This window comes from Rattus rattus, chromosome 7 (assembly GCF_011064425.1).
Source record: "Rattus rattus isolate New Zealand chromosome 7, Rrattus_CSIRO_v1, whole genome shotgun sequence".
Classification (NCBI taxonomy): Eukaryota; Metazoa; Chordata; class Mammalia; order Rodentia; family Muridae; genus Rattus; species Rattus rattus.
In genome coordinates this window covers 83,635,755-83,656,645 of record NC_046160.1, presented here as the reverse complement: position 1 = coordinate 83,656,645, position 20,891 = coordinate 83,635,755, and the positions used below count along the sequence as shown (strand labels likewise).

At 42.5% G+C, this 20,891-nt stretch overlaps 1 protein-coding gene across 1 annotated transcript in view; it reads right to left on the bottom strand.

The window, feature by feature from the left end:
- Positions 1-1,968: 1,968 nt before the first annotated feature.
- The window catches only part of Atl1 (atlastin GTPase 1), a 91,101-nt gene continuing 72,178 nt past the window's right edge, over positions 1,969-20,891 (bottom strand). The window contains exons 8-15 of the mRNA XM_032907871.1: positions 18,243-18,335; positions 17,020-17,158; positions 11,125-11,252; positions 9,986-10,042; positions 9,446-9,517; positions 6,667-7,098; positions 5,547-5,561; positions 1,969-2,790 (exon numbers count right to left, since the gene is read on the bottom strand). Of these exons, the coding sequence (XP_032763762.1) occupies positions 2,680-2,790; positions 5,547-5,561; positions 6,667-7,098; positions 9,446-9,517; positions 9,986-10,042; positions 11,125-11,252; positions 17,020-17,158; positions 18,243-18,335 (1,047 nt within the window). The 3' untranslated portion in view covers positions 1,969-2,679. The remainder of the gene's footprint in view (positions 2,791-5,546; positions 5,562-6,666; positions 7,099-9,445; positions 9,518-9,985; positions 10,043-11,124; positions 11,253-17,019; positions 17,159-18,242; positions 18,336-20,891) is intronic.

The window sequence follows — 20,891 nt, the reverse complement described above, 5'->3', positions numbered from 1 at the left end:
GTGGCTAAAGTAACAAAGTCCTTTAATTTTTTTTTTAAAAAAAAAAGGTACCTGATTCTCACTTTTCTCAGTCTTTATTTACTCTTCTCTTTGTTTATCTTCACAAGACCACAGCCAATGGAACTGCAGTTGTCTGGCGAGAACCCTCCCGGAAGGTTAATTTTCCAAAGGGACCTTTCCCATTCAACAGCTGCCTTACTATAGCTGCACCTCGGCATGGAGGCGCTCACACTAACGTGCAGATTGGCAGTGTGTGTGGATGTGTGTATGCAAAATGTGGGAACCCCCATAAGGTCAGGGAGAGGAACAAGCAAGGCATGATATGTATGGTAAATTTCATCTTGACCTTCACAGCAAAAAAATCAAATATACAGCCTCACACGTCCTCTGAGCAGCGCTTCCCTCCCCTGCTGCCGCTCGGCTACAGACTGCTCTTTATTATAACAGCAGTGAAGCCCAGAGGAAAAAGCAGGGCTTATTTTATGTTTCCTTAAAAAGACATCACCTCTCAGATCTCCTTTTTAGGGAGAAAAACTAATGCACTGCACAATACTTAATGACCAGGATGCCTTCGGACACACCTGCATAACATGAACACTAGCTGTGAGTGTCAACAGTAGGACCTGTCAACAGCTTTCAACACTGAGTGGAACTGCAGCAAGCACTTGGCATCAGCAATTGTCTAGGTTTGTTGTCTGTATATGGGATGGATCCCCAGGTGGGGCAGTCTCTGGATGGCCTTTCCTTCAGTCTCTGCTCCACATTTTGTCCCCATATTTCCTTTAGATGGAAGCAATTTTGGGTTAAAAATTTGGAGATGAGTGGGTGGCTCCATCCTTTAACCAGGGGCCTTGCCTAACCTCTGGATATGGTGTCTACAGGTTCTCTCTCCCCCTTATTAGGCATTTCAGCTAATGTCATCCCCTTTGGGTCCTGGTAGCCATTTGCTTTCCTGGCATGTGGGACTTGCTGGTGGCTACCCTCAGTTCCCCATCCCCCACTGCTACACCTCTGTTCAATGTCCTGATCCTCTGTATATCATCCCCATCTCCACCCACACCTGATCCTGCCCCTCCCCCCTTTCCCCTCCTGCTCCTCTCTTCCTCTCAAGTGCCCCTACCCTCTGCCTCTTGTATTTTGTTCCCCCTTCTAAAGACTGGGGCAGACACACTTTGGTTTTCCATCATGTGATCTTGAGCTTCATATGGTCTATGAATTGTTTCTTGGTTATTCCAAGCTTTGGGGCTAATATTCACTTATCAGTGAGTGCATACCTTATGTGTTTTTCCACAGTGGGTTACCTCACTCAGGATGATATTTTCTAGTTCCATCCATTTGCCTATGAATTTCATAAAGTCATTGTTTTTGATAGCTGAGTAATATTCCATTGTGTAGATGTACCACATTTTCTGTATCTATTCAACATCCTTAGTCATCAGGGAAATGCAAATCAAAACAACCCTGAGATTCCACCTCACATCAGTCAGAATGGCTAAGATCAAAAACTCAGGTGACAGCAGATGCTGGCAAGGATGTGGAGAAAGAGGAATACTCCTCCATTGTTGGTGTGATTGCAGACTGGTACAACCACTCTGGAAATTAGTCTGGAGGTTCCTGAGAAAATTGGACACTGCACTACCTGAGGACCCAGCTATACCTCTCCTGGGCATATACCCAAAAGATGCCCCAACATATAACAAAGACACATGCTCCACTATGTTCATAGCAGCCTTATTTATAATAGCCAGAAGCTGGAAAGAACACAGATGCCCTTCAACAGAGGAATGGATTGTTTCTTGTTTCTTAAGATGGATACTTAAGTTTGAAGTGGTATCAGAAATAGTGTGTGGTCACACCACCTAGAGCACCAAGACACCCAGTCCTGTCTTGAAATGGTATCAGAAAGAAAATGCATCTTCAATTAAGGCAGGATAGGCCTTTCATGCCACACCAGTACCTCCCAAGTAGTTCTAGAGCAATGAACCTTTGTTTTAATGTTAGGAAACAGTAAAGTTTAATAGTTCACATATTAAAAGAATAAACCTATGAGGAATACATTTGTGGTGTACCAAATGAAAAAATATACAGTGCGGTGAAACTCAAACATATACAAAACAATTTTGTGCATTTTTGATCAAGAGATTTACATTCTATATTAATTCATAAAGATATAAAAGAAACAATGTATAGTTTTTGGTAAAGCAACTTTTAAGCTCTTAAATATGTCTCAAGATAAGAGCCTGTGGTATGTATAAGATTATATAGATTAAAATCAAGCCTGCCGAGTTATGCTGTGCTTCAACAAATAAGTAGGTAAAATAACTTAAATTTCCTATAGAAATTAAAGGAGCATATCCAAACCCAGAGTAATATCACACAATATTTAATTATAACCCAGTAGTAGAACTTAGAAAAGTCAAGCAGAACAAATCTACTGCCCTCAAATTTACAAATACCTAAAATGATAATAGCATGTTTAAAGACAGAAATCAAGAACCTGCGTGTTAACAACCAACCATGCATACATACATCTGCTCATTAAACACTGGAGTAAAGCATTAAAGTGTTCGAGTCCTTGGGTGTTGGGGTCTCACTCTGTCTGAAGGAAGCACTTTGCATGTTTGCATGGAGACAAAAGCTTTGACGGTTAGCTGACAAATGGTCATGCACCTGCACTTTTTAAATTTTCTTCTTTTCCGGTTGCTCAGTAGGTTCTGACTTGGGTGCAGGAAAGGCTTGCTGATACAGGTGTCTGTGGGTTGCTGCTGCACTGTACAGCTTGTATAAAGCCTAGAATATAAGGATCAGGGATATAAGACGTTAAGCACACAGGTATGACAACTTTTTCCTTTTTTAGCTACAGTACTATATAAAATTCAGCATGATGAAGTCATTCTTTTTAAACACAGTTTTTATGTATATGGATGTGGTGTGCATGCGTGTGTATATGAGTGTGTGTATATGGGTGTGTGGGTGGGTGTGTGGGTGTGTAGGCCAGAAGTTGGTGGGTATCTTCCTCTATTGTTTTTCACATTATAAGTGAGGCAGAGTCTCTCACCAGTTTGGCCAGTCTAGCTACCAAGATTGCCCCAAGAACCCCATCTCTATCTTCTAAATAAAGGGATTATCAGGAGCCACCACATCCACCTGGCATTTGAGTGGGTGTTGGAGATCTGAACTCAGGTCCTCATCCTTGATGGCAAGTGATTTACTCACTGAGCCCTCTTTGCAGTCCCACATGGATATATCTTCTCTATATTATTACCCTCTACCAAACACTAACTAGTGGGTGCTGAAGAGATGGCTTAGCTGGTTAGAGCACTGGTTGCTCTTCAGAGGACTTGGGTTCAATTCCCAACACCCACATGATGGTTAACTACCAGTAGTCCCAGTCCCAGGAATCTGATGCCCTCTTCTGGCCTCCACTGGGTACTGCATGCACATGGTCCACAGACTTCACATGCAGCTGAGGACTCCAGTAAAACAAACCGTGCAGCACAGCTATCTTTTTTTTTTTTTTTTTTTATTAACGAGTATTTCTTATATACATTTCGATTGTTATTCCCTTTCCGGTTTCCGCCAACATCCCCCTAACCCCCCCCTGCCCTTCTTTATGGGTGTTCCCCTCCCGATCCTCCCCCCATTGCCGCCCTCCCACCAACAATCACGTTCACTGGGGGTTCAGCCTTAGCAGGACCAAGGGCTTCCCCTTCCACTGGGCAGCACAGCTATCTTAAAACGTAAAATAGTGTTAGCCCCCCAGCCTGTGCTGACGGCTGAGCTCATCAAGCTTTTCCTCTCTGACCAACCTTCCTTTATCTTAAGCGTCTTCTAGAACGTTATGTCCCAGCCCACTACTTCCTTGTCGCAGACTTGGGGACATCTCACATTGGAATACTGCGGATTTAGACAGCTTACATCTGTAACCTCCTGCTGTGAATGTATTCTTCCAGAACTGGCTACTGTTCCATTCTTCTGTGTGTGTTAGGTCATCCCCAGCGGGGCTCCCTTACTTCATGTGTTGTCCGGCAGTGTTCTCACTACTCAGTTCTGACTGCACAGAACCTCACTCAGAAACACCACCTCAAAAAGCTCTCATCACTGAAATGACCTCCTCTGATTGTTCCTTGTATTATTTTAATGGTGTTTGAATCCAAAGAATTTTAGGGCTTCTCCTGAGATAAAGTTTCCCTATGTGATCCAGGTTAGCTTCAAATGTACGATCCTGCTTCCTCCAGCTCCTGAGTACTGGGATTACAGGCATGTGCACCACAGCATGCATTCACATATTTACATATTGCACATTTCTGGTATTCCTAAGTATCTTTATCCCCCACCCCCTTGGCTACTATGTAAGAACTATTCCTCTGTCACATACTGAACACCCAGTTCTGACTGGCATATTCTGGAGTGTGTGATTTTTTAATATTTTAAAGAACTGGGTAAAAGCTTAATATCTATATAGCTATTCTCAAAAAACTTTTGTGATCCTACGTAGATGTTCCATTTTAAAGACGATTTATTCATTAGTGTATTTTACGTATATGGCTGCTTTGTCTGCCTGCACAGCAGAAGACGGCATCAGATCCCATAGGACTTCAGTTAGAGACAGTTGTGAGCTGCTATGTGGATGCTGGGAATTGAACTCAGGACCTTTGGAAGATCAGCCAGTGCTGTTACCCGCTGTGTCATCTCTCCAGCCCCAACAGCTGTTTTCTTAACATTAAATACAGATAGTGCCATGTTCAGATCTGTAAATGTGGTTAGTACAGCATGGTGTCACCCTAGTTCTGGCACGTTCTGCTCCTAGGATACTTAGGTTAATTCCAGTTCTCTTCAGGTATTAAGTTCCCCTACCCAAGGTTTAGGTATACGCTGCAATTTGTTTCGTTCTTCTAGTGAATTTAGTTTACTAAATCCCCTCCTCAGTGGGATCTACTCAGATTCTATGCCTGCTGGCTTCACTGCAGAGCTGCAGGGGACACCTATGACGGTCAGTCTTCATGGCCAACCTTACAGGATTTAAAATCACTGTGGAAGCACCTCTGGGTATGTCTATGCAGTTGTTTCCAGAAAGACTGACTAGAGAACAGCTAGCCTCGGGGTGAGCAAGACCACCTGTCCCACGGCTGTGGTCTCAGACAATAAAAGAGAAGGTGCGCTGAGCGTGGGCGTCCATCTTTCTCTGCTCCTGCCTGCAGCGGCCTCGGGCGCCTGCCTTCCCTGCCACGATCCCTTCTCACACTAAGCCAATTAAACCTTTGCTTCTGTATGTGTCTGCTTGTCCAGTATTTGACCAATATGGGGAAAATAAATACTGCAACATTAGAGCTTAAAACAAGGACTTTTCTACACAGGACTGAAATCAAACACCCTTTAATGACACTTTTGTTCAAATTAAGTCCTACATAAAATTTGGAATTACATTTTAAAGAAGTATTTTCTAAGATTATACTCTAAAATATCCTTTAATACCTAGTCAGTTATAAAATAGGAATATCATGTTTATGAATAATATATCTGTTAATTAAAAAATGTTAGCTTACCTCATTTGTGCTTCCCTGTAGCAAAGGCAATTTTAAAAGAAAGAAAAGTGTTATATCTTGCTTAATTAATAAAATAGTTTTCAATTTCATTTGCAATGTCAAATGTGAGCATTAAGAAAAAGTACTCTTGAAGATTTTTAAGTTTAGATTCCATATTTTATCAAAATATTTTTAAAGAACCCAGTGCTGTATTTCAGGTAGGTTTTAGCACTGTGTTCTAGGAAGGTTTGAGGTTTGCACAGATTACACATCTGTAGCCTTGTGTGTGAGAGACAAGACAGTGAGTAGCTTGTGAGGCAGCCGTTTGTTTCAGCGTGGTTTCTCATTAGTTACCCTTCTATTATAGAGTACACACAAGTGTGCTCCACACACAAGTGTGCTCCTCGCCCTGGGATGTGTGCGTGCTACTACCAGCTACCTCTAGGCCACAGTGGTCAAAAGCTCAAAACATAAAATTGTAAATCTCAATAAGTAACTGAAGAGACTTCTGGAACAGCGAGTTAGTAAGTTACTAACTATATTTTTTCTATGTATTTGCCACTATCTTTCCTGTCCTTAGTTATCTGAACATCACGCCATGGTGGCCCTGACTCCCTCAGCTGAAGCTAACTAGACTAGCAGGGCCCAGCAGCTGACCCACAAGCAGCTACTTCAGAGGCTGACCTCTGGCTCATGCTGTGTTTAGTGTCAAAGTCTGGGTCAAATACAGTCTGAGGTAATCTGATACTTAAAGGGAATAATGTATAGCCAAATGACTGTGGTTCACATACACCCCTCCAGAGCCACTGCCAGTCCAGTGCTGGGTTAAGTTTAACAAGGGGTCACGACAGCTAAATGACTGTTTTCTCATACACTATTTACACTATTAACTTCTAACACTACTACCATTTTAGAGTCAGAAAGTAAAAATGCCATAAATGCATGTATGTTCTAAATACTAAAATGTCAACTAGAAAGCAGTTGTGTAGGACTTAACTTATTATAGTTAGTTATTCCAATCTTGGCATATTGTAAGGTTTTAAAGAATGGGCCCAAGTCATGTTCACCTGCATATTTCTGACATTGAATGCAACACTAATTATGTGCATGATCTACTAAGGAAAGCAGAAGGTGCTCTTACCTGGTCCCACAAAGCTGCAGCTACCTGGTCGATTACAGCGCCCAGCTCTCGATACTCCCCAGAGTAGCGGATGTATGCCCAGGTGCACAGCGTGATGAGCGTCAGTCCCATGATCATGTTGCACAGGCTAGCTATGATGTCCAAACCAATGAATCCAGTCACGCCAGCGATGACGTACGTGATAAAGATGACAACAAACAGCGTGGCTGGGGTGCGAGCGGCATGGAAGATATTTTTGCTGTCATTGTGCTTGATGTACTGGATGTAGAGTTCGTCTATTTCACTCTCCAGCTGCTGCAGGTAGCGCCGGCTGAACTCTTCCCCACCCATCTTCTTCACGCCTCGGAACAGCTTCACAGAGTCTTCTTTTAGCTGCAGGTGCTTGGTTTGCAGGTCATTGGGGGCCAAGAATGGTTTGTCACCACCACAAATCTATGTCAGAAAGAGAGATTTTTGTTTATGTGAATTAACAACTGTATCAAATTTTCACTAGCAGCTGCCTTTTCTTGGAGTACTCTGGAATGCTTCATAAGTGATGGGCTGAGGGCTGGGCTACACTTCCATCACTCGTGACACTGCAGCCAGAACAGTGTTGTTAGTCAACGGCACAGCTAACATGAACGACCTATTAAAGTGCTATTGTTCAGTGACTAACCTAAAAATCTAGGTGTATGTATGTATGTATGTATGTAGCAATGTTTGCATGACAGAATTTCTCAGAGGAAGCTGATACATGTCAGTCTAAACTAGTTACCTCCATATCCAGGAGGATTAACTACCAAATGTGGCTAGTACACTGCCTTATATAATAAAGGCTTTTTTATGGTTTTGTTGTTGTTTCTAGAGACAGAGTTTCTCTGCATAGTCCTGGCTGTCCTGGAACTAGCTCTATAGACTAGACTGGCCTCCAACTCAAAGATCTGCCTGCCTCTCTCCCAAGGGCTGGGAGTACAGGCTTGTACCACCATGTGTGGATAACAAAGTCCCTGTTCTCTGTCTCTGTCTCTCTCAACAGGGACTCACTATTACAGCCCTCTGCTCTGTAGACAGGCTGGCCTCAAATTCACAGTAATCCACCTGCTTCTGTGTCCAAGTGCTGGGATTAAAGGTGTGACACTGTGCCCAGCCCTCCTCTTTTAAAACACAGGAAATAGTACTATGACTTAAAGAAGTTCTTTAACGTTTTTCACATGACCCAGCATAATTGCCAACTACTGTTCACAGAATGTCTACAAAGCGGAGAAAACTGCTTACATTTCAGTTCTTCTAGAAGTCAAATTATACTGAAGTAATTGTGACCAAAAAAGTTTAATTTAAAATAAATAAAACTCGAACTATGAAGTATATTTTTCTTAACATTTGCACTGGTTTACTTTAAATGGGGCCAAGTGAATATTTTCTTAGACTGAGGAGAAGCACATTAAGTGTTTTTGAACTATACTTTCAAGTTTTTAAAAAGTTGCGAGGTAAGCTGGGGAGATGGCTGGGTGGGTAGAAATAATTGCTTACACAAGCATGAGGACCTGAGGTCAAATCCCAACAACTGTGTAAACAAACAAACAAACAAACAAACAAACAAAGAAAAAACCGGTCACAGCTGCACATGCTGATAGCCCCAGCACTGAGGGGTGAAGACAAGCAGTCCTAGACAGTCACGGCCCAGCTTGTTTCCAGCTCAGAGTGAGATGCTCTCTTCAAGGAATGAGGTCGTGAGCACCGGAGGAAATTGCTCCACAGTCTCCACTGGCTTTCACATGTGCGTGGGCCCTGACCACTACACACACGCATGCACATAAAACAGTACAAAGTGATTTTTAGTTAACCATGTCCTTAACTTTGGCTACAATTTTACTGTTGACAATACATCTGAGTATTCTCTAATTATATATACCATGTTTCTCTTGATTGTTAAGTTTCCACCAATTTTAGATTTCACTCTTTAAGGAGAAATTGGCACTTCTCACATTAGTTAAAACTAAAATGAGAAAATATATTATATAAAAATGTTGGTTCTTGAGGGTTGATTTTTGTTTCTTACAGGTTTTCAGAGAAATATTAAGCAATAGAATTAAGTATACCCAGTGGAGAGAGTAGCGTGTTATTTTTAATCTCTTAACTCTCCCAGTGTGGCAATGTGTTCTAATAACATGTGAACAAGAATATTTTGTTAGGAGAGATCTCTTCATTTTTAAAAGCTTTAAAAACTGTTCATTGTGATTGACTAGTGGTGGTGCATACCTTTAATTCCAGCACTCAGGAGGCAGAGGTAGGCAGGTTTCCGTGCATTTGAGGCCAGCATGGTCTACAGAGTGAGTTCTAGGGCAGCCAGGGCTGTCTAGAAACCAAAGCAAACGAACCAAACACTGTACTGTCTGTGTGTCTCCTTTGCTTTGTGTCTCAGGCTAGGCTTGAACTCATCACATAGGCCAGGTTGGCTTCATCTGCGTGGCAATTCCCCTGTCTCGGCTTCCCACGCCCATTATCCCATTGTGTAATTTTCTATTTTTATGTGCTGTAGAGGGGCACAGGCTCAGAATGGGGAGGTTTGTCCATTAGAGGGGTTTGAGAAAAGCTTGAAGGGAGAGGATGGAGCCTTCTGAGGAAGGGCAGTATTGGCGTGTGGGTATGAGTGAGAAGAGCAGTTCAGACACGTGACACATACATGCATACACACTGAGCTAAGTGCCACCGAAGTCCCCTCTCTGCACATGCACATGGTGTGATGTGACAATGAACAAGGGTTAAAGAAGAAATGCCATGTTAAAGCCTGAGGCCTTACCTCCTCCATCTTCCTGTTGTATGTGTCCTTGGCGGTCGCAACAGCTGCTAGGTTGTTGGCTTCTGCTGTGGCCTTGGGACAGAGCACATGTTGTAATGTAAGGTGAGTCACGTGCAGCGGACTGTCCGTGGTCCTGGAGCAGGACCAGCCGGCAAGGAGCTGAGCAAGTGCTTCTACTACATGTTTATTATGATTAGCTTCTACAGATGCACAGGACAGATTTTTACTTCATCAGCCATAATGCTAAAATGAATGTTCACTTGAATAAACTTTTTCTCTTAAGTCTCATCTCTGACCATGGTGGGAACCAGTGCACCAGCCAGAACATGATGAGTCTGTCTAACTGGTTCAGTGTAAAGACGAGGAAAGGTCTTTGGGACAAAATGGATCTCGACCTAAGTAAAGCTGTTGTGTGCGTGTGGAATGTTCTGGTGGACACATGGATGTGGTTAGGCAAGTTATCTTCAGGTGATTACGAGCAGGAAAGCTTGGCTTCAGAGACATACGTTTTCAGACACCATGACTCCCACAAACACGTACCTGTAACATGGACTTGGGATGTGGCAATTCTTCCCCTTGGTAGATCTTTATGTACGCCTGAAACAAAACAGCCAGGAGAAAGACTCAAGCACGCAGTTTCAGACTATATCTCCCCTATGTTGTCTTGACAGCTTAAAAATATGGTCAGGAAGTATTCTTTCCATGTTTGTTTGTTTTTAGCTAAAGCTGTTCACTCCTCTGACTGCTCTTCTCACTCATACCCACACGCCAATGCTGCTTTCCAGAAAGACTCCATTCTCTCCTTCAAGCTTTTCTCAAACCCTCCAATGAACAAACCTCTCTTTTCTGAGCCTGTGCCCTTCTAACAGCAGAAGCTCACAGGGCTGAACTGCTCAGGGTTCATGAAGCCCTGAATCCACACTGTTAGTCTGGATTAGGTTAGACCAGAAATTCAGAGAAAGCAATTGTTCAAAGTGATAAAGGAAAATAGATCACACAAAAAGGCATTTTAGATGGTAAAATACCAATTTTAAAAATTGCCATTTAATCATGAAGCACTTCACAAATCAAGCTAATGTCGTCATTAAATATATGCATGTTGGCAAAGGGCATTTATTAAAGTCAAGAGGTAAGGGGGCTGGAGAGATGGCTCAGTGGTTAAGAGCACCCGACTACTCTTCCAGAGGTCCTGAGTTCAATTCCCAGCAACCACACATGGTGGCTCACAACCATTTGTAAAGAGATCCGATGCCCTCTTCTGGTGTGTCTGAAGACAGCTACAGTGTACTTATATATAATAAATGAATAAATCTTTAAAAAAAAAGTCAAGAGGTAAATATGAATTTAAAGTAAGTCTCTTTAAAATACCAATGGTACAGGTAATAGTTTAAAGAATCTTTTTCAGGAAGAAAATAAAGTTGCTTTTGAACAATCTTAAAGGTGAAAGTGAGCACGGGGAGGGAGACTCTAGGAAGCAGCCTCACAAAGGTTTGTTTAACTCTTTGAAACATTTTCATTTTGTGCATAGTTCCTTCCTCAAAAAAGATTCTATTTCCTCACAAAGTAACTTCTCTTAGGGCACCTTATACATTGCCCATGGGATTTTGAGGTGAAGGGCGTCTGATCCAGTGCATATCAGGGGGACATGCTCACAAAAGCTCCAGAACTGAGAGTGGTACCTTGAAGTACTCCAGCAGACCTCGGCAGGTGATTTTATTCCCATTGATCTCTTTAATATCTAGGCTCTCGGGACTAAGGAGCCACGGAATCAGTATTTTCAAGTTTTTGATGAATTCGTCATCTATTTCTACAATTAAGGAAAGGAAATTAACCATTACTTTAAAAAATCCAGTCCAATCCTCCATGCTTCAGAATACTCCTCTTTGATGCTTTCACTGCCCTGGCCCCACTGGCATTGCTGCCACTCACTTCCCCATAAGTCACCAACTCTGGAGACCTGCTACAGGGGAGCCATTCTTTATGATACAGTTCCGCTCCACTTACATGACTCATATCGATAAAGTATTTCTTGACATTAAATGTTAAACATGGCAACCGGTTCCATAACACCCAGAGAAAGCCCGACTCCCAGGTGCTCTAACACCCAGGATCAGAGGTGAGGAGGCCCCAACACCTGGAGTAACTGGGGACCCACCCAGCCAGGGGCACAGGTTCCTTCCAATCTGAACCAGTGCCCTGAGCGGACCTTGGGTGTTGGCTCTGTACCAAGTACCACAACACCCAGAGGAAGTCTGACTCCCAGCGCTCTAACACGCTCAGGATCACAGGATCACAGAGGGAGCTCAACTCCCAGGAGATGGGATACAACCAGGATCTCAGGATCACAGGATCCCAAAGTCATAGGATCACAGAGACAGCTGGACTCTGAGAAGCTCTGGCACAACCAGAATCACAGGAGGTACAGGCTGCACTCAGAGACAGCAAGGGCAGGTAACACCAGAGATAACCCGATGGTGAGAGGCAAGCACAAGAAGATAAGCAACAGAAACCAAGGCTACACGGCATCATCAGAACCGGGTTCTACTACAGCAAGTCCTGGACACCCAATCACACCGGAAAAGCAAGATTTGGATTTAAAATAGCATCTCATGATGATGATAGAAAACTTAAGGAAGGATATAAATACCTTCCTTAAAGAAATACAGAATAACACAGGTAAACAGAAGCTCTTAAAGAGGAAACACAAAAACCCCACAGGTAAAGGAATTAAACAAAACCATCCAGGAACTAAAAATGGAAATAAAAACAATAAAAAAAAAATCACGAAGGGAGACAACCCTGTAGATAGAACACCTAGGAAAGAGATCAGAAGTCATAGATGGAAGTATCACTAACAGAATATGGGAGATAGAAGAGAGAATCTCAGGGGCAGAAGATACCATAGAAAACATAGACACAACCATCAAAGAAAATGTAAAATGTAAAAAGTCCCTAACCAAAAACATCCAGGAAATCCAGCACACAATGAGAAGACCAACCCTGAGGATAATAGATATAGAAGAGAGTGAAGATTCCCAAATTAAAAGGCCAGTAAATATCTTCAACAAAATTATAGAAGAAAACTTCCTTAACCTAAAGAAAGAGATGCCCATGAATATACAAGAAACCTAGCCCAAATAGACTGGACCAGAAAAGAAATTCCTCCTGTCACATAATAGTCCAAACACCAAATGCTGCTAAAGAACTGTGGTTGCCTGATGGTTCTATATAATTCCTTGTTAATTAAGACTATTTACGATGCTAGCAGAAGTATTCAATGCAGTAAAAGCTAGTTGAATGCCATGTGAATGAACAAGACTCAACATTTTTGACCTCTGGTTTCCAGTATGGGAAGTTCCTCCATTTATAGCAGTTAAATTTCATCATAACATTTTTAAGGATACTGAAAATACTGCTATTTCTGGTGCTATTAAAGATGTTAGTAATTGGAATGCTTTGTAGAACAGTGGACAGATTATTAACGTTGGTGAGGAGCTAGGAAGATGTCTCGGCTTGTGAAACAGCACACGAGGATCTGCTACCAAAGAACAAAGTCTTCATAATTGCTTGTATCCAGAGGACATTTGATTTGATAGATGCCAGCCCTCTGAAGAACACCATGCTTTGCCCACAGGACATCCAGGATAGAAATCATCACACTGTAAGATTCAGGATTTGCATGTTCATTGGTGCTTTACTCGTAAGACAGAAATTGGAAACAAGCTGGATATCCCTCAACAGAAGAATGGATAAAGAAAATGTGGTACATCTACTCAGTGGAGTATTGGTCAGCCATTTAAAAAAAGAAATGAAATTCACAGGTAGAAGGACAAATGTAGTGTGCATTTGCGCTTATGGATATCAGCTTTTAGGTCAATGATAACCAAGCTACAATCCAAAGAACCTCAGAGGTTAGATTAGAATAAAGTACTGGCAGGACAGACAGATCTCCCTAGGAAACAGAAAGAGAATAGAGAAGTTGCAGATAGATGAGTAGGGGACTGGAATGGGAGGATCAAGTGGAAAGGCTATTGGAGGGGTAGCGTGGGAACCTAATACAGCAGACGCACACTGCTGAAAACAACACCCACACCATGAGCTGCCTACATAGAGCTTTCACCTCGACGTGTTAGTGTCTTAGGTATAGGAAGGTACTCTGCACACTACCAGGCCAGCCACTAACCCTTTGGTCTACAATGGTGTCCTGCCTGCAAGATATGCTAGGGCCACCACCAACCAATATCTGATCTGACTGAAGGCCTATACCTCACACTGCTTGGCTGACCAAGAACCTGAGACTAGATATCCCAGGGAGCTAGAGTAGAACCAGGTACTAGTATTCTAAAAATATTAAAAACAACAAAAAGTAGCAATAAAATGACTCATACTGACATTCTGTTATATTTATAAATACCTTGTTTGTCATCATCAGAGACGCTTCCCCCTGCAGCAAATGGGAAGAAATACAGAGACCTACAGGCAGACATTATGCAGAGAGCAAGAGACCCAGGAACACTAGCTCTGAACAGGGGGAACTCCATCAAATTCCTCCCCACAGAGCACAGGGGACCCGTGGGAGGAGAGGCAGAGAGAGTGTTAGAGTCAGATGGGAAAACAGCAAGAGAACAAAGCCTCTAAACCGACATCATCGACACACTTGAATTCACAGAGACTGAGGCTACACACACAGGCCTGCATATGCCTGCACCACTTGGGATTCTAGACCCCTGAACAAAAAACGTGGACATATGCCCCCATCCCTAACCCAGAAGCCATCTCTAATTGAAAACCACTTGAATGAAAATTTAGTTTCCTCCAAGGCAGTCCCACTGGGGTAGGTTGCGTGCCCAGCTGTAGGTGCCAACAGGAAATGGACTCCAGGGCGTCTTTGGAGGCTCCCTATCTCCTCATAAAAATACCTTATTTTAACTTACACAGTTTACCCTGTAAGTCCTCTGTGCATATATTATAAAATTCCAGAGTGTGTGAACACGTGGGCCTCTGTTTCCTGTGCTTTCTCTTGGGCTCTTTTCCTTCCGTTTGTTTCTTTTGCCCAATTCTGATGTGCTAATTTGGGTTTTATCTTACCATATTTTATTTTATTATCTCCCCATAGAAGCCTATTATGTCTCTAATGAGAGACATATAAGGGGTGGATGGGAAGGGAGGTGGAGAAGAGCTGGGAGGAAAAGAGGGAAAGGAAGCTATAAACAGGATATATTATGTGAGGGAAAAATATATTTTCAATTAAAGAAATTAAGAAATTATGTTTACAAGGTAGATTAGCAGCAATCCTATAATGTATGCAAGCTCGTTAAAACACAACTCTGAGGGTAACTGAAGCCAGTTTCCATTTCTTTTTCCCAGGACTAGCTACTCTGCAAACTCTCAGTTGGTAGACAGTTGTAGTCAAGTGCAGTAGACAATGTCTGCTTGGACATAGAGGTCCAACGGGATGGAGAACAAACTATTACAAAGTAGGCATGAGATTCTTCTTTCCCAAGCCTTCCTGAGCTAACGTACAAAGTGCCTCAGTGGACGCATGAGCTGCAGCTGCTGGCCACTGTAGCCGAACGGACCAGCGGGTTCCTTTCTTCCCAACAGGGACCCTCCTTGCTCAGGCTTGTCCCTCCAGCCCGTACCTCCTGCTTCTGTTTATGGCTCCTAATTCTAGAGACCCTTGCTCTTTATGTACTTTATTCAAGACACACTGAAACCTTACTAACTTCATAAAAGTAAGAGGGCTGTGTCCACTAGTGGGTTACACCTCAGAAGTGACAATGAGATCACATTGGCTTCTGACATCTGCATGTTAGTATGATGTGCCCACTGCTGTCTGCTGTTGTAAAAAAAAAAAAAAAGGAAAAAGAGGAAAATTCTGTAAAAGTAACTTACTTGAGGTAATTATTGTCTCAGTTAGGCTTTTCTTCCAACTAAACTGGGCACCAAATGTAAAAGTAACTATTATTTGTCTGAAAATAACTGTCTCCGAAGCTTCCTGCCTCAGTCTGCTAACAGACCTAGAAGCTTCTAGCCTCCATACGATCTAGTCTAGGCCCAGCTGTATTCATCTCTGAGAGTTACTTCTGCATAAGCTCACTCCCTAGTTCTTCCTGAGCTCTGGCTGGTTCAACCCAGCTGTTCTGCCTCAAACTCCTCTCCAAGATGACTGATCCAATCTGGCTTTCCCCTTCCCCGTCTCCCTCCCCCTCCCCCTCTCCTGCCTCTACTGAATTGCTCTGCTTGGCCTTATACTAACTTTGGCAATCTGTTCTAAGTTTCTGGCTCCTTCTGTCTTTACCTCTCTTCAACTTGGCTCTGAAAACTCTCCTGGTAAAACTGCCTCCTTCCCCCACGCCCAACTGTACTTAAGTAGCTTCCCTTTCCTCTCTCTTCTTGAGAGTTGGGCAGATTCTATTCTGTCTAATCTTTCTCTGATCTGTCACTTTATCTACCACTCAATAGACATCACTTTCAAGGGCTGTTCCCTTCTAAAACCTAACTTCACCTTCATTGTTTGGGATTAAAGGTGTGTGCTAGGGACTGAGCCACACCACAACTAGAAATAGGATCAACACAATCTTGGGGCTTATGATGTGATCAAATATCTTATAACAAGATTCTTAGGTTTACAAAAGCAATGCTGGGGGGTTGGGGATTTAGCTCAGTGGTAGAGCGCTTGCCTAGCAAGCACAAGGCCCTGGGTTCGGTCCCCAGCTCCGAAAAAAAGAAAATAAAAGAAAAAAAAAGCAATGCTGGTGGCTTAGAAATTTAGAATTTTGATTATTATATCAATTGTCAATGTTAAAGATAAAAGTGTCAGATAATCTCATGGATGCAAGGGAAAATATTCTTGATGACCAAATCATAAGAAAGACAAGAATGCTTGAATTCCAGTGTGTTCAACGATAGGCTCACGAGTCAAAAAGTCAACCTTGACAGTCAGTATCGAAAGACAGTGCCTTGTCTTTCTCAGGAATGTGAAGTTCCACTTTTGAAAACCCTACCCCTACTCCCACGCCCTTCAAACATGAGTCAATCTGTTACATGCAAATTACATGCTGCGGAAGATATTGGCTGAAAAACACTTCGTGCTTATTCTTTCGTTTTAAAGACATTGTTCTTCTATAGAGAAGACTTTGCTTTTTGGTGACGTTTTTATAATTGTTAAATTCTTCAGTAGCCATTTTAAAGAGTCTAGATTCATTTCAGTACTGAATTCAGTGTTTGCTTTCATTCCTAAATGTATATTTCAATAAATGCAACCTTCTAAAACACAAATATTTTCCCCTTTTAATATAAGTAAGGGGAGCTGAGTACACACAGGCTCCAAAGCTGTGATGAGAGGTGAGGGTGCTGGCTGCTGCTGCAGGCAGGGTTTGGGTGTGTGTTCACATTCAGTACCATAGATCCCACAGCCGACTCAGGGGAGGGAGCTCTAGCACCAAGCCTCATCCCCAGTTCCCTTCATCTGCCGCATTAGTGGGTAAGCTAAGCCAGTGGCCACAAGCCCGTGGAGTTGATTCCATGATCTGATAAGCAATGCAAACGTATTCATGAAGAGGCTGGCAAACCTTTTAGTTTTCCATCAAAGTTTGGGTTCGTAGCTACTTTTAAGCCAGGATGAGGTAGGAGAAAACAGGAAATGTTGGTAAAACAGGAATGGATGTGCTTTCTGACATTCTGTAGTTCTTCGTGCTGGTTCCCTGAGACCTGCAGAAATCATTCTGAAGTTAAAACATTTTTGGGACATAACCTGAACAAAGGATTCCTGTGCCATCCTATATTTGCTTTGCCTGTCTGCTTCCATAGAACAGCGCCATGTGGCTAGGACTGAAGGTTGACTTTGTCTACACAGCCATATCTAAGTATAGCAAATGCTTAGTGCGAGTTACACGCTGCTGTCTTCCTACAAAGTTGAATGCAGCAACAGCCCAGTCTCTGGTATGAATTCCTGTCACAGTTCTCTGTCTGCTGCTATGATAAGCACCATGACCAAAAACAGCTTGGGGAAGAAGAGGATTATTTCATTTCACTTTATACTCCATTACCAAGGGAAGTCAGGCCACCCTCTCAAAGCAGGAGCCTAGAGGTTGGGTCTGAGCAGAGGCCATGGAGGAATATTGCATACTGGCTTGCTCCTCATGGCCTGCTCAGCCTGCTTTCTTATATTCTCCAGACCTGCCTGCCTAGGTGTGATGCTACCCACAGTGGGCTGGGCCCTCCCACACCAATCATCGAGAACCCCCACCCCCCACTCTGGATAGACTTTCTTACAGTCCAGTCTGATGGAGGCATTTTCTCAGTTGAAAGTCTCTTTCCAGGTGACCCAAGCTTAGATGAAGTTGACCAAACAAACACACCCCACCCCCAACCAACAAAACAAAACTAAGCAGCTCAACACTTAGAGTTCTGACAGGCATCTGATGGCTAGGTATTCACACAATGCTAAATACTCAGTCCATTTCAGACACGTGTTTAACAGCGGGTAGAAACCACAGAATGGAACACTTCTCTCAACTGCCAGGAAAAGTGAGTCCAGATTTTTACACTGTAGTTTGGTACTGTTTTCGGTCTTCAAGATAAAAATTTTGCCTTTAAGAATGAGTTAGTGTTTTATTACAACTACCAGAGAAGTATCTGTATCAAATCATTGACAATACTTAAAATTACAACTCCATGGGTTAGTATAAATCTCTCTTGGTTTGTTTATAGGGATACTACGGGGGCAATCACCTAGCCGAGATCCTGTGGATTAGGTCTGGGGATGCGGCATGCACCCAAATAGCTAACCAACCTTGAGGCGTTTTTCCAAGAACTTGGCGCCACCATCAGCTCCGTATGAGAATTCGTATGGGAAACTCCAGTCTCGAACAAGAAATATCAGACTCTGAAAGTAGTAAGAAATGGTGGGTAAGAGTGCTTGGAGGCTGCAGCCCTCTCTCTCTGCTTTTCACTGGAGCCAATCACATTATTGCATCATAACATCATACTGTGGCATTCAAAGCAAATACCAGTTTCTCAGCGGGCCACATGACTGTGCTTCCACTAAGCGTGAACAGCAAGCTGCTCCAAACTCTAGGATGAATGCATCCCACTAAGATGTGAGACGTCATTACCCACCAGAAGCTGGCTGAATGGAGCTATAATTGATTTTGTGTGGTGTGTTCCTACGAGCCTCTCAGTCTCTCTCTGTCTCTCCCTCTCTCCCCACATCTCTCTCCCTCCCCCTCCTTCTTCTCTTTCTCCCCTCCTTCCCTCTCTCTCTTTTCCTCCTCCCCCCCCTCCATTTTTTATGCTACAGCAGAATATATGCATAAGATCCTAAGCTGGCTTTTAAAAAATTAATACTTTTGAGAGAATTCCACTATGTAGTCCAGGCTAGTGTTGAACTCACTGTGTGACCAGGCTGTCCCTGGTCCCTGGTCTCTGGTTGTGAGAGATTGTCTTACCACAATCTCTGGCAAGCATACTCTATGTACTGGCTAGTTTTGTGCGTCAACTTTACACAGCTGGAGTTATCACAGAAAGGGGCCTCCCTTAAGGAAATGTCTGCATGAGACCCAGCTATAAGGCATTTTCTTAACTAGTGATCAAGAGGGGAGGGCCTAGCCCATTGTTGGTGGTGCCATCCCTAAGCTAATAGTCTTGGGTTCTATAAGAGAGCAAGCTGAGCAAGCCAGGGGAAGCAAGCCAGTAAACAGCATCCTTCCATAGCTTCTGTATCCATTCCTGTCTCTAAGATCCTACCTGTGTGAGTTCCTGTCCTGACTTCCTTTGGTAATGAACAGCAATGTGGAAATGTAAGGTGCTCCCCAACTTGCTTCTTGGTCATGATGTTTGTGCAGGAATAGAAACCCTGACTGAGACATTATATCAGCTTTTACCTTTTTGTTTTCTTTCTTTTTTCTTTTTTTCGGAGCTGGGGACCGAACCCACGGTCTTGCGATTGCTAGGCAAGCGCTCTACCACTGAGCTAAATCCCCAACCCCTTTTTGTTTTCTTAAAAGTTTCTTTTTGAACTTTTTGTGTGTGTCTATGTGTATTTACCCATGTATCTGTAAAGGTCAGAGGACAGCTGGTGGCAGTTGGTTTTTTTTTTCCTACTATGTGAGTTCTAGGGACTAAACTCAAGTAATAAGCCTTAGCAGCAAGCACTCCTAACACACTTGAACCACCTTGCCAGCTCTCTACCAACTTTTTTCTAAATTAAATTACTTTATTATTTTTATAGAAATGATAACATTCACTTTCTTATCGTAAAAGGACAAAGTCCAGAGAAGAAAATTTAAAATGCATTCCAAATCTCAAAAGCAACTGCAGCTAACACTTGGTAACAGTTATGTCCAAGGAGTAGGTCAAAGGGAAAATAAAGACAAGTTTATTTTATTAAAGAGAGCATCTTAATGACACAACCAAGGTGAAAAAATTACAATAAAATATAATTGAAATTAAATATCTAAAGACTTAGGATGGCAGTTAAGATAGTAATGAGTTTTAATAACTGATTTTTTTTTTTACCACCAGAGGTTCATGTTGTATGCTCACTTTAAAATCTGTGTTAATGTTCTATACAGAAAATCACATATAATGACATGGCTTAACATATTTTCAGCAACTGAGTACTCTGTGAAGTCAGCACTAGATGGACAAACAATGTCTGTGCTCCAGGAGCCCTGACCCTGCTCTCTTCCCTCACTCCTGCTAAAAGGGCAGCACTACTCTGACGTGAGAAATCACTGGTTAGTTCTGCTTGTCTTCATCCAATATTCTATTTGTGAAATTCATCACACTGCTGCAAACTTTATCATCATCGTCATCACTGCATAACAGTCCACTATGTGAGTCATTACTTATCCTGCTACAGATGAGCAAAGTCTATGGTTAGCCTAGGTACTTGTTTCTAAGGATTTTTTTTTTAATTTATTTATTTATTATGTATAGAGTTCCGCCTGAATGTACACTTGCATACCAGAAGAGGGCATCAGATGCCATTACAGATGGTTGTGAGCCGCCATGTGGTTGCTGGGAATTGAACTCAGGACCTTTGGAAGAGCAGTCAGTGCTCTTAATTACTGAGCCATCTCTCCAGCCCTCTAAGGATATTTTTGACCCTTCTTTTCTTGCCATGAGAAAATTAGCCTTCTCAGGCTTCCTCTTACCTTTCCTTCTGTCTCCTATTTATACATAATAACTTTGAAATAACAATAAAAGAAGTTTGAGTATAAATGACTGGAGTACAACGAACAGTCATAGCTCTATCAGTGTTACCAGGATATGGACTATGTCAGTACATGTGTTGATGTCCATATGAAATACTTAAACGATCTAATACCGGAAAGCTAATGCTAAGTTTATGAGGGAAACCCATCATAGCCTCTAAAGGAAAAACTGATTTAGAATCAGTGGTCAATAAATATCTAAACTAGTCTCTGATGTGTTTAAC